Here is a 14,065-nt window from a genome sequence, read left to right as displayed (position 1 = left end):
CAGCATCCTGTTCTCACTGTGGCCAACCAGGTACCTCTTCTGGAAAACCCAAAAGCAGAAATATATGTTCCAGGGATATGGAGAAAACACTTTCTCTAATTCTCTCTGATTTCATATGTATGGTTAAATATATTGTGAGGAGTAATCCATTGTTGGTTTTGCATGTATACCCTGAGTTGCATCTTCTAAATTGTTAAAGGTCCCCTCAACCACGAATTGAAACTTCAAGGAAACAGAGACTTCAGGTAGCAAACTGCATTGTTCATAAGAGCAGGAGGCAAACTGAGTTAATCATAGTGCCAAACTGATCCTAATTACAATTTGACAGAGAGCCTTTGCTCTGCACAGTACACAGATGATCTTGTCAGGGTGATACTCTCTTAGATTAGATAACCTGTTTCCAGCAGAACATTATCATAGGGAACCATCTGTCCATGTTGCGCAGAGATGCATGTGCAACGCATGATTACTAGAAACAAATGCATGTTGTTCGTGGCACAGCATTAACTGAAAGCTTCATCTGTGGACGAATTTCACAGCTGCTGTAGCAGCCAGTTTTGTTCATTCATTGGGACCCTGTTTGCTGGAGCCTTTAATTACATCAAGCCTTTTCATTTCAAACATAAGATGGGGCTGCTGGAGAAGGCCAAAGTCCCATCTAGTTCAGCATCCAGTTCCCACCCAGATGTCTGTGGGAAACCGGCAAGCAGGACCCAGCCACAAGAGCACTCTCCCCTCCTGCGGTTTCCAACAACTGGTACAGTGGTGCCTCGCAAGACGAAATTAATCCGTTCCGCAAGTATCTTCGTCTAGCGGTTTTTTCGTCTTGCGAAGCAACCCTATTAGCGGTTTAGCGGCTATTAAAGGCTTAGCGGATTAGCTGCTAAAAGGCTATTAAAGGCTTAGCGGATTAGAAAAAGGGGGGGGAAAGCGGAAAAAAATCTCAAGACTCGCAAGACATTTTCGTCTTGCGAAGCAAGCCCATAGGGAAATTCGTCCTGCGAAGCGCATTGAAAAACGGAAAACCCTTTCGTCTAGCGGGTTTTCCATCCTGCGAGGCATTCGTCTTGCGGGGCACCACTGTATTCAGAAGCATGTTTGCCTCTGACTCTGGAGGCACAGCATAGCCATTGTGGCTGGTAGCCATCAGTAGCCTTCACCTCCATGAGTTATTCCATCCTTGATATTTAATTAACCTGCTCCATCTGCCCTACACTGAACCAGGTTCATGTTTGCTGTAGTGGGAAGGAAGGAGCCTGTCTTCTGACTCTGTCCTTCTCAGGCTGGTTGCTGCCTACAAGCTTATCACTGTTGTGTTTCCTCCCACTCAGGGCATGTGGTGGCGTTGTCGGAGTGGTTGACGTCCCCTACCTGGTTTTGGAGCCGACACATAACAAGCAGGACTTTGCCGATGCCAAGGAGTATCGGCACTTACTAAGGGCAATGGGAGAACATTTGGCTCAGTACTGGAAGGATGTTGAGATTGGTAAGCCGCTCTTGCAATCTGGTGGGAAGTTGGGCATGGAGGGGGAATGCTAGGCACAGGGAAGGGACAATAGATAGTTATTACACCATGGGGGTGTGTGTGTGTGTGTGTGTGTTTGCTTGCTCATCTTGATGTTTTGTTTCGTTTTTCAAAAAAACCCAACAACAACAACCCTCCAGCACAGAAAGGTATAAGCAAGTTCTGGGATGACTTTGGCTATTTATCTGCTAACTGGAACCAGCCGCCATCAAATGAATTGCGTTACAAGCGTCGGAGAGCCATGGAGATCCCCACCACCATTCAGTGCGGTACGTCTGGTAGTGCTGAGTTTCCAGCATTCCAGGATTGGAAAGGTGTTTGCAGGGAGTTGAAGCCCCAGCAGTGCCTTAGGTGGCAAAACAACCAAAATATAGTGATAAAACGCTAGATTGACACCATGCATATTCAAAGCATGTGGCTTCCTCCAAAGAATCTTGGGAACTGATTTCTTAATTGTGCTGGGAACTAGGAGTTGGGGGGGCGGGGTCAGCCCTCTCTTGGTGTTCTTTTTTCCTGGGGGGGGGGGAGCAAAGAAACAATAGGCATATCATTGTCATTATTACTTCACCCCTGCAGTCATCAGCCAAGTCCCTTCTTTGAGTGCTCTCTCCGCAGGAGGTCTGGAAGCTGGCAACATTAGAGTGGTGGCTTCCCGCTTGTGGAACACGCTCCCCAGGGAGACTAGCCTGGAGCCATCATTGCATATCTTTAGGCACCAGACAAAAGCATTTGTTTTCCACTAGGCCTTTGGCTTTTTATTATCTGTGGCTTCCTACAGTGGGTAGGATGTTTTAATGTACAGTAATACCTCCACGAATGTCTGCCTTGCCTAGCATCCATTCTGGCGAACATCCGCAGCAAAGAAGTACCGGAACAGGTTACTTCTGGGTTTGCCGCTCGCGCGTGCGCAGAAGCGCTAAATCGCTCTATACGCAGAAGCGCAAACCACTCCGCGCACGTGCGCAGACACGGCACTTTGTCCTGTGTCCTTTTCGGCTAGCGGCCAGGGCTCAGGAACGGATCCCGGCCGCAAAAGGAGGTACGACTGTAGTTCTTTAAAAAAAAGAAAAAGATTTGTCTCTTAGATTTTTAAAATGCTGACTTAAATGTATGTATGTGTTTGTTTCTTATTTAAAATATTGTAAGTCACTTTGAGTTGCTGTGGCAAAAAAGCAACTAATAAATTTAATAAATAATCCAAAATTTATGAATCATCCCAAGGTGGTTTACAATATAATCACATGGAATAAAACAGTTTCCTAAAAAACAGTTAAAACAATTACATATTTAGTGTTTGTTCACATTACCTAGTCCTTGCTTACAGGCTCTGGGTGCAGAGTGGGTTTCTTTCATCTGGCTTTGCAATTTGCTAACGGCATGATTTGTCTTTGTGTCAATAGACTTGTGTCTGAAATGGCGGACCCTCCCCTTCCAGCTCAGCTCCGTGGAGCAGGAAAACCCAGACACCTGGGTTTGTGCCATGAACCCCAGCCCTGATCAGGACAGGTGAGGATGTGTTCTGAAGCTCTCTGAGCCCTCTTAATTTTGTAATCTGCACAGCAGTCTGTAAGCGCTAGCTTGTAACTGTGCAGTAGTTGGGGTCCCATATTTGACAGAGCCATATGTTTTCCCATCTTTGCCATAGGAGGTTTTTTTAATAAACCCAGGCCATTTAAAATAACTGATCTTCTCGATCTGTTATCTGGGCTTTCTCGTTTATCTGCATTTATTAGTTGTTACATTTCTTCTGCTCCCAGAAAGAGCTTTTTTTATGCTGCTTACCATTGTTTTGAAATTTGTATTTTTTATTATAAAGTGACCATTTTGTATTTTCTGTAAGCCATCCAGAGAACCTATGTTTTTATGCTGCCATGTAAATAAAGTCAAGGGAGAAAGACATGGGAACCCATAGAAATCATTCAGGTGAGAGATTCAATGGAGCCCATAAGCAGGACCTGGGCTCAACAGCAACTTCCCTCCTGTGGTTTCCCGCAGCTGGATTTCAGAAGCATTTACTGCCTCTGTGGAGGCAGAGCATAGCCCATCAGGGTTACGAGATGTTTTATAGGCTTGACAGCTTAAGCCTACACTTTTTTTTTCTTGTCCTTTCATTCATTACAGAGAGGAGCCTGTATGGTGTGGAAGTTTAGCCTCTGGACAGAGCAGGCGTTTCCCAAACTTGCTCTGGGGTTTTGTTTTTTTTAACTTGCGCTCATGTTTACATTCTTCCTTCACCTTGCTGAAGTCTTCTTGCTGTCTTTTTCTTTTCCCTGGCAGGTGTGAAACTCCTGAACAGAAGCAGAAGGTTCCCCTGTGTGTGCTGCGGAAAGAGAAGTCTCAGGAGGAAAAGCAGAAAGAGCTGTCAGAGAAAATTCGCCGGGAGCAGGAGAAGCTGGAGGCGCTGCAGGCAAGTCTGGACACTGGGCCCCCCGATCTGCAGTCTGTATCATTCTTCGCCAGTGACGCTGCATATTCAGTTGTCTCTTTCAAGTGAGCTTCTTGCTGGAATGCATTCAGGTGGTGGCAGGGTCAAAGAATTACAGCCACTAACCACTAGGGTATTATATGGACAGCCAGTGTTCCCCTCCCCCCAGGATCTTGATCTGCTTTTGTGACCCCACCCCCAAATTTCAACTGGAAATTCTCCATTCATGGATAATTTTTGTTTCAGCCCTACACAGCAGCAAGTGTTGTGATTTGCATATGTAAACTGAGCCAGGAACAGATAGAACTTGTGTTGTCTTGAAGGTAGCACCATTTCCCATATTAATTCTCACTTTCGGCTACTGGTGTTGCACGTGTGTGCAAACCAGCCCCTTAGTTTGTAGCAATCTCAGTCTGAAAAGCATTGCCCCACCTCACATAGTGGGGCTTCACTGAGTCATCAGGTACTTAATACAATTTCTCAGGGATGAAGAGGGTCTGTGAGGTTTGCTAAGGAAGTAGCTTTAAAGCCAGCAGTGGCTGTTCTTAACACAATGTCTTTGTTCCATCTGCTCTGCTCCAGAAAACGACTCCAGTACGTTCCCAAGCTGACCTGCGGAAGCTGCCCTTGGAAGTCACCACCCGTCCAGCACTAGAGGTGAGTGCCACCCCTTCCATTGCTGCCTGTACACCTGCTCTCCGCACTTAGCCTGAGCTGACTTTGCCTTTTCTCTCCTCCCCCTCACAGAATTCAGACCCACTGAGCAGGCCACAGCGGCCACGCTCTCCCCCTCTGCCAGATGTGATTCGAAATGCCCCAAGCAAGCCTCCTCCCCCACTGACCACTTCCAGGTCCAGGTCCACTGGCCAGCAGAATAAGGGGCCCCCACCTCGGCCAGCCACCAGCAGCTCTAAGCCACAGAGTTCAGTCTCCAGGGAAGAAGCCAGGCTTTCCAATCACGTGGTGGTGACACCTGGGAGGTCCACATCCACCTCTGTCAGGTCTGCCTCCAAGCCTGCAGCAAGTGGCAGGGTGCCCCCTGCTCCTCTTCACAACTCCAAGAACCACCACAGATCCCCCAGCCCAAGACCTGCAAAGGGACAGCTGTCGCTGAAGAAATCCCCTGTCGTGAAGCACCCCCAGGTGAGACACACACCTCCTCTGTAAAAACCAATCAGATTCATTTATTATTACAGTCAGTGGCCAGCATTAAGAAACCGGGATAAGAAACACATAGGATGTCCCTTCAGGGCATCTGGCTACTTTGAGAAAAGGATGCTGGACTAGATGGGCCCCCTCTAGCCTGATCCAGCAGGGTTGTTCTTATGTTCACCAACTTTGCTTTGTGGAAGGTCTCACATTTAATCTCCAGCATCTCTGGGTAATTGCCTCTGCCTGAAACCCTGGAGAGCTGCTTGCAGTCAGTGTCAGCAAGTCTGAGCTTGATGGGTTCAGAATCAACATAAGGCCCCTTCCTGCCTTCACGTAGCTGCGTTGTGCCTCTGCCTTTTGGAAATGCAACCGCATGGTCCGTGGAGCAGTGCGTCTTCCTTGTGGTGGTTGAGTGTGTGTCTTAATCTCTGCAGGCTTCAGGTTCCCAGAAGAGAAGCATTAGCTCAATAGAGGATGAATTGGAAGAGGAAATTGGGCCAAGGAAAGAGAAGAGGAAACATGGGCGACACGTGACAGTGAAAGAAGAGAAGAAAGACGCCAACGAGGTGGAGGTGGAAGTGAGTGAGAAATTTGCAAGTCTGATTTTGCCATTCAGAATCCCTTAAAGTTGCTGTCCTTCGTCCCTATTCCATCCCCTCTGGAACTTTTGCCAAAATATGGACATCTATATTTTGGTGAAGTCAGTGAGTGAAAACTGTCTGGACAGACAGTTCTGACAGTCAGCTCCAAGACGAGTAGCTAAACAAGCTGAATTTGTCCTCCCCTTAAACTCCTCAAGTGAAGGCTGCCAATTGATGGAGTGTATTATCGTGTCTTTCCTCTGCTTGAGCTGAGATAGGACATGGAGATAAAATCCCCAGTTGCCTCAATGTTCTGTATTTCATCTTAAGGACAGGTAGGATATGATAATGTGTTCCATCAAATGGCAGCCTTCACTCAGTTTCACAACAAAAGCTATCAGATGTGTGTCTTTTGCAATTAGCAGAAGTGCCAAACCTGTTTTAAGATCACATTTGTTTTTCTCATGACTTTAACTCCATTAAAATATCTGTCCATTGTGTGTCAAGTTTTGACTTACAGTTTCACCTGGAGTTGGGCATTTGATTTATCAAAAGAAATCCGTTTCATTAAGTGGTTAAAACTTGTCATATAATGGGCAGGGATTTTAAGTGGAGTTCAGGTTATGAGAACAAGAGGGAAAGTAATCTTTAAAAGGTTTGATGCTTGTGTTAATGACAAAAGCAAATTTGATTGCTCTCGTTATGAAACAATTACATGGCTAATTACATGGTCTCCTTAGTTCCAGTACACTACCCAATCTAACCACTAGGCAATGACTTTCAGCAGTGCTGACTCTTTGTGTTCCTGCCTGGAAATTCCTGTTTTGCTGTGCTGCTATAGCTTAACTGACTGCTTCAGGGCTAGTGAGCAATCTGCCCTGCATAACATCATAATTTAACTTGTAAAATCATCAGTACTTTTTCACACAGCGCAGAGTTAACTATAGAATTCACTCTCACAAGAAGCAGTGACGGCCACCAACTTGGATTGCTTTAAAAGAGGAGAAATTCACAAAGAATAATAGTTTTAAATTTAGTATTTTATTTATTATTATTTCTTGATAAGGCCATCAGTGGCTACTAGCTTCTGTCCACAGTTAGAGGATGACTGCTCTAGTCTTTTGTTGTAGGTGGCAAATAGCTGCAAGGCTATTGTGTTTAAGCAATATATTAACATTTTATTCCATAAGTACTGCTTATCCCCAGCCCAGAAAGTTGAGTGCAAATGAAAATGCCCACAGATAGTTTTTTGCTGAATTCTAAAGCTAGCTTTTTGTTGGGTCTTCTTTTAGTTAATAAAGTACTCTATGCTGAGTCTCTATTAACTCTGCTTTCAGCTCACAGAAAGCGGAGGGGAAGAAGATTTGGCAGAACTGAAGAGGGCACAGAAAGGTAAGAAATAAGTCGCTTGGTCTCTGCACCTACTTGATTCTTCCAGGGGAGCAAAATGGTGCATGTATTGAACACCATGATGACTGCAGGTTTGGGGCAGATCTGTTCTACATCCATTAAGATTATAGTCCAGGTTAAAGCAAAACCACCTGGCTTCAAATACAACCACTGTGACTAACCCTTAAACCTGCATAATAATGAATGGGACCAAGCTGTATCTCTTTCTGGCACATTAAGCGATGTAATTTCCATGGGATGCAGTTTCTGGATTAAACAAAAGATTTGAACCTCAATCCTGTTTGAAAGCAGTTGCTTGCTTTGAAAACAGATGCTTAATGCAAGACTTTCTGCCCTTCTGTGCCCCTCAGATAAAGGACTCCACGTGGAAGTCCGAGTGAACAAGGAGTGGTTCACTGGCCGAGTTACATGTGTGGAGATGGGCAAGAAAGGTATCCGCTGGAAAGTGAAGTTTGACTATGTCCCGACAGATACCACCCCAAGAGATCGCTGGTAATTTGTGTGTGTGTGTGTAGAATCATAGAATTGTAGTGGTGGAAGAGACAACAAGGGCCATCTTGACCAGCCCCCTGCAATGTAGGAATCACAGCTATATTGGGATGCAGGGGCTGTGGTAGCTGCTGCCTCTAGCACAGTGTATAGACAGGGAAAGGGAAATGAATGCCAGCCAGTATTGGTCATCACTATGTAAAGCAAATCTTCGGGACCCAGGGAATGGCTGTCAGCACATCAGTTTGCCATGGGGAGGCAGCAAAGACTGTTACTCAGGTCTTTAGAATGGCAAGGATTCCTTGTGATGTGTCTGTTGCTCCCTTCAGGGTCGAGAAAAACAGCAAGGATGTTCGACTCATGAAGCCTCCCTCACCAGAACTGCGAACTCCAGACACTCAAGAGCAAGAGAAGGAAGACCTTGCGCCTGAGCCCTCTACCTCGGAGTGCGTCCGGACTGAGCCGGACACCACCGCTTCCAGCAACAGCCATGAGACTGTAGACTTACTAGCTCAATCTCTCCGGTGAGCCTCTTTGCTAAGCAGCTTTATAGATGCCAGCTTAATTTTGGACTCCTTCTTTTGCTTTTAACACCCTGTTGCCAGTGTGATGTTCTTACTGTATCTGACCTGTTACCTGCTGTGGAGTTTCTTTTGTTGGGACAGAGAAAGTGCCCAAAGTGTTAATATTCTGTGCCTGAGCAATCTAAACTCCGCAGCCTGTGCCAATGCAAATTGAGCAACTTTGCATAATTTATTCTGCCTTCGTTGTGGTTCCACCAGGCATTGCCCCCACCATCTTTGGAAGCATATCTTCAGAATCACAAGGAGTAGAAACTCGGTGTATTAATGAAAAGGGAGGCGGGGAGAATAAGCTGTTCAAGAAGATGAACTCTGTACTCTGTAAAATATTCTGTGTTCTCCAAATTGTAATGCACACATAGCCTTGCTCTTCTTAGCATGCTTGTTTTTGTTTGGGCAGGAATTGCTTGCGGTACTTCTTGCCCCCAAATTTCCCCATCTCCAAGAATGACCTGAGTGCCATGAATTTGGAAGAGTTGGCAGCTTTCCCTCTGGTAAGTCCTGTGCTTACAAGTGGAGGCAAGACCTGAGCTGGTGGCTGCTCTTGCTACATTCTTAGCTTCTGCACCAGTTGTTCCCTGTTTTGGGGGGGGGCACAGCCCACTTGGTTCCATGAACTCATCTCCAGTGCCCAAATACCCAACCCTATAAAAAAGCATTATTCAGAATAGCAGTTTGCACGACCCACTGAGGAAGATAGTCAAAATAAAATCCAGCAAAGAATAGTTACACATTCTTGCTCTTGAAAACATAACGTTGAAGGAAATTTATAACATAAAATATCCATACATAACTCAGTTTACCAGACATGCACAAACCTTCACCTACCACAGATGCACAGTAACTAATTTATATGAAAACCAATAGCTGTCTTCTGACTTGTGACAATACAGAATTGTAAATATAAACGTGACCAAAGGAAATAGCTTTGAAAGTGATGAGCAATAAAACTTTAAATATGAAGCAAGGAAGGTGTTTGCTCTAGGCTCTAGCCTGCTCAATTGCAAATAAGCATTCAGTGCACTTAGGGGGAGCACCTCCAGCACCCCCATGCCTCCCCGTTGTCTCATTAGCGACACCTAGGTAAACGTCTCCAAGGGGTGGTACCACCCACTTTGAGAACCACTCCTCTATACTTTGCTAGCTGCCAGTTTTTAGAGGGGCAGATTGCTACCCTTTTAACTCAGTGAGACGTTTTCTGGAGCCAGTGGTTATGATATCACCATCCATAATTGTAACCTTTTATAGTGTATATAAAGTGCCTAAATTAGGAGCCGAATCCTCAGATTATAATTTGAATGTGCCACAAAGGGGAGAGAAAAGGGTTGCCTGACAGCTTTTGTGCAAGCGTGTAAGATAAAAGAGACCCTTTTGGGATGTGAACAGCTCTTGTCTTTTTCCAGACACTTTTTAGCCAGCAGAGGGCAGCAGACTGCAGGGGTGGAAGGCAGCTCTTACTTAATAGCAAATGCAGAGGCTTCCACTGTCAAATTGACAGTTTAACTCCAATTAATTTTTTTTGCCTTCTGGCAAACATGGATATTATTTAAGAGAAAGAAAGAAAGACACACAATTTCGCAGCAAAAGATTGCAGTGTATCTACATCCTCAGACAAGAGCCTTGTGGCACTCTGCCACAAGTGAGGGTGAGGGAAAGAAACAGACACTTTGGCTACATCCACACTGTTACAGACCTACATTTCCCAGAGTTCTCTGGGAAGAGAGAGTGACTGTTAAAGCTCTCTAGGAATTGTACCTCTCTGAGGGGAACAGGGATCTCTTCACAACTCTCAGCACCCTTTAACAAACTACAGTTCCCAGGATGCTTTGAGGGGAAGCCGTGACACTTTAAAGTGCTATGATACTGCTTTAAATGTGTGGTGTGAGTGTGGCCTCCCACTGCATAAGGACATATTGCAACAATACATGTGGCTTTTCTTGAAGCTCCTAGAACCGACTCTCTTGTGTCTTGCCTCCCTGCAGAAAGAATATTTCAAGCAGTACGAGAAGGGGCTGAAAAATTTATGCAACTCCTACCAGACTCAGGCTAATGCCCAGGCCAAAGCCTCTGAGGAGAAGCTTCACATCCAAGAACAGAAGCTCATGGAGACAAAAGAGAAACTCCAGAAGCTAAGGACTAACATAGTATCACTGCTCAAAAAAGTCCAAGAGGTGAGTGAGGCCCCAGCCAGAATTGCAAAAAACTGGGAATGTTTTTTCATTACGACTTTTTTATTTAAATGTAAATTATCCAAGAAGTTTGGTTGCATCTACTCTGCTGTACAGAACACATATTTATATTGCTATTCTACATATTTCCTTGTTATTTCCCCCTTCCTTCTGGCTACAAGGAAATGTATGAGTATGGAAACAAATTTCTTAATCACAAAAATACAACAGACAGAATCTTGCAGATTCTGCAGAATCTCAAAAATCTGAGCATGTTTTTAACCTGGTGTCCTCCAGATGTTTTCAGCTACGACTCACATCAGCCCCAGCTAGCAAGTAGTCACCCTACTGTATCAAGTGCTTTCTCATAGGCATTGAACTATTATTTCCCTTTGCTGGTTTCAGGACATTGATTTCAGTACAGATGATGAACTGGATGCATACATCGAGGACCTGATCACGAGGGGAGACTGACCAGCCAATTGGATTCCAACACCCGTGTGAAGTCGGTTCCCTGGGAAATCCCAGAGTGATGTGTAGAGAAGTGTGGCTGAGGACATTAGACGCTGTATCGTATTAGTGTGCATTGGAGTACAACTTGTTCTTAAGCCCTTTTTTTTTACATATGTAACAGAAGTGCTGTTGAAGGTTATTAGCCTTTTGTTTATAAATATTTTGGAAAAAACAACAACCTGTAATAGTAGTAGTAATAATAATAATAATAGCACAAAACCCAATGCATTGCTTGGTGCAAAGGATTGATCTGTGGCCTCTGTTAAGCTTAAGATATGTGGTGGGTTGTGCCTGTTATGAAGAAGTACAGTGGAGCTTACAAAACGTGCTGCTGGCACAAGGGCAACCCTGCCACTTTGTCACCTGTGGGTGTCTCTTTACAGGAAGAAGCCACAAACTACAAGCCTCACAGCCAGAAAGCGTTCTTGTGCAGTAGTGGGAGAGCAAACCTCTGCTGACAGAGGGTGTGTAGCTCAACCCAAAATAGGGCTTGGGGCTGAGCGTCAGTAGGTCTTTAAACTTGTGCTGATACCATGGAGACGTTGATCAGCGTTAAACCTTAGGTACCGTGTCATACCATCTTCAGCATGGCAGCAATAAGCTTGAATGAGCATATTCTCTCTTTTAGGATGCCTTGGGGAGGGGGGGTCAGGGAGCCTTTAACACTCTTCTGTGTATTACAGGGAGAAAGAGCTCCTGCCATCTTAGTTCTGTGATCATAAAGAGGGGCCACAGCTCAGCAGTAGAGTTCGTGCATATGGTCCTGGTATCTTCAGTTAAAGGTGAGATGTCTGGGAGTAACCCAGGGTTTAAGTCCATGGGGAAACGGCTGCTCCTGCATCAGGTGGCATCTTTCTGGCCAAGCTTGGCTAACCCTTGCTTGCAAATCGGCTGCTTCCACATTGTTGAGTCTGAGACCCAAGCGCTTTGCTAGATTACCAGTTCTCTGAGGTACTACTCTGTCCTTTTAAAGAATGTAACCAGTTCTGTCCTTTATAAGAAGAGGTAAGACCAAAAGCATTAGCTAGAGCACAGTTGCATTAATAAGGCTGGCGTTTACAGCATCACTTCAAGACAGATTTTATGGGGTTGCTGAACGATCACACAGGTCAGTGTGTTATTCTCACAGTGAAATGGGTCTCTCAGAAAGGGTTGCAGGAATGATGTCTTCCAGCACTTGGCAATTTCCAATAGTTTGGGGTGGTAGTGTATTTTAAGAAGCTACTGTTCCAACCCATTAAAAAAAACCAACTCTGGACAAGGAGGCCTTTTGCAGTCTAAACACAGCTGACTGTGCAGTCTCTCAATAACAGCAGAGCTCAATAGAATTTAGGGAAAATTTGGGACTCAAAATATACTCTCCCCTTTTTGCTGCCATTTCTCTTTCTTGAAAAATAAATAATAAATTTCAATATCAAGCCAAAAAAACAGGAAAAGAGGCTCTGTCTCCGAGGACTCCCCAGCAAGTGTACTACCGTGGCAAACTGAGCTGACCCTTGCAGCTGCTGCAAGCATCTAAAAAACGTTAGGAAAAAATAATCTCTTCCTCAGTTTTGATTAAGACAGTGACAACACTTTGCAGCCGTTCCCAGAGGGACCATCCCCGAGAAGGGAAGTGGGCCCTCCCCCCCCACCCCTTTTTCTATAGAATTGTGCAGAGAGACTTCAACCTCCAGACGGATGCTTCCTGCAGAGCGGCCTATTCAATCATGCTGTTAAGGTGGACAAAAACAAGACCCTCACCTGTGCCCCATACTAAATAAGGAAAATGTTTGAAGTGACTGAGAGTTGGCTTGCCTTGAAGCAGGTGGGCTCGGGGGAGTGGAGAGGAAATAAACAGCTTGTGTGTGCAAAGTGATAGGGAGACATGAAATCATGCAGTGCTACATCTGTCTTTCCAGAAAAATAGATAAACAGCAACTCCTGCTTTGTTTTTTTCCAAGGAGGAATGGGGACCTCCCATAGGTTCACATCAGCAGAGAATTACTTGTTATTCATTAGTTTATATACTGCTTAAATGCCAGATGGCTTCTGAGCAGTTTTTGTCAAAGAATCAGCATTGGAAGGGACCCTGAAGTTCATTTACTCCAACCTCCTGCAATACGGTGGTACCTTGGTAGTCAGAATGGCTTGGCTCCTGAACAAATCGGCTCCCGAATGCCGCAAACCCAGAAGTGAGTGTTCCGGTTTGCGAATGTTTTTTGGAAGCTGAATGTCCGACGGCACTTCCGATTGAGTGCAGGAAGCTCCTGCAGCCAATTGGAAGCTGTGCCTTGGTTTTTGAACTGTTTCGGGAGTCAAACGGACTCTATGCATTAAATTTTAGAACCAAGGTACCACTGTACAGGAATGCACAGCTGTCCCTTACAGGGATCGAACCTTCAACCTTGGTGTTATCAGAGTCACGCTCTAGCCAACTGAGCTATCTATAAAATCAATTCTGAGATCCATGCACATTTGAAATACCCAATAACCATTTCGTCAAAGCATTAAAACATCCTTAATTTTAAAAGCATTACAATTAAGTAACATCAGAAGTGCAAGGGCGGGCTTCCCTAAACAGATGCATCTTCAGGAGCCAGTGACATGCAAATATGGATGGAGGTGGTGTATTTTAGCAGGGAGGGCATTCCAACCACACTACAGCCACCAATGAAGACCCAGTTTTTTGTTACCACAGACTGATAATGTCAGGCTGTGGTAGAACTAACTGGGTTCTGTCTGGTGGTCATAGTGCCCTTGTGGACTAGTTCCACAGATTGATTTTTTTTTTAGTGCAAACAAGTTCTAATGGTATGTCAGGGCCTAGTTATGACTTCAGCATCGTGAGGTGGTGACACTTAGCCAGAATTTGGGTACATATTTTATATTTTAATTCACTGGGTCACGGGCATGATTATGATCTGTCATTTTGTTTATATGTTGTTCTGCCTCGCCTCCTTTCATGGACCTCAAAAGCAATACAGAGAGGTTTGCTGGCCCATTCCACCCTGGGCACTCATCAGAGGCTTCAGCAAGTGAGGAATGTCTTGTACTGTTTTCCACCTGGGCCCTCAAATATTGCAAAGAGCTGGTAAAGGAACAGACTGGAGACTCGTTTCCTATCTAATACATACCAGACAAGAGGAATGACACACGCTGGAGAAGAAAGGCAGGCTTTAGACAGGTGTTCTTTACAATATGACCCGCTGCAATGCCTGCAGTGGGAGTCTCCCAGTTGG

The 14,065-nt window shown here is 45.0% G+C and overlaps 1 protein-coding gene across 2 annotated transcripts in view; it reads left to right on the top strand.

Annotated features, from left to right (window-relative positions):
* Positions 1–11,068, top strand: part of MORC2 (MORC family CW-type zinc finger 2) — a 47,552-nt gene extending 36,484 nt beyond the window's left edge. For both annotated transcript variants that reach the window (XM_080986203.1, XM_080986204.1), the window contains 13 exons: positions 1,332–1,486; positions 1,666–1,794; positions 2,926–3,031; positions 3,803–3,932; positions 4,533–4,607; positions 4,698–5,093; positions 5,537–5,680; positions 7,021–7,075; positions 7,444–7,585; positions 7,912–8,106; positions 8,564–8,657; positions 10,146–10,334; positions 10,737–11,068. In XM_080986203.1, the coding sequence (XP_080842329.1) occupies positions 1,332–1,486; positions 1,666–1,794; positions 2,926–3,031; positions 3,803–3,932; positions 4,533–4,607; positions 4,698–5,093; positions 5,537–5,680; positions 7,021–7,075; positions 7,444–7,585; positions 7,912–8,106; positions 8,564–8,657; positions 10,146–10,334; positions 10,737–10,805 (1,879 nt within the window). In that variant the 3' untranslated portion in view covers positions 10,806–11,068. The remainder of the gene's footprint in view (positions 1–1,331; positions 1,487–1,665; positions 1,795–2,925; positions 3,032–3,802; positions 3,933–4,532; positions 4,608–4,697; positions 5,094–5,536; positions 5,681–7,020; positions 7,076–7,443; positions 7,586–7,911; positions 8,107–8,563; positions 8,658–10,145; positions 10,335–10,736) is intronic.
* Positions 11,069–14,065: the final 2,997 nt, after the last annotated feature.

This window comes from Podarcis pityusensis (assembly GCF_964106645.2).
Source record: "Podarcis pityusensis genome assembly, chromosome: 16".
NCBI lineage: Eukaryota > Metazoa > Chordata > Lepidosauria > Squamata > Lacertidae > Podarcis > Podarcis pityusensis.
The sequence above is the reverse complement of the archived record's forward strand: the minus strand, read 5'-3'. Positions and strand labels throughout refer to the sequence as shown.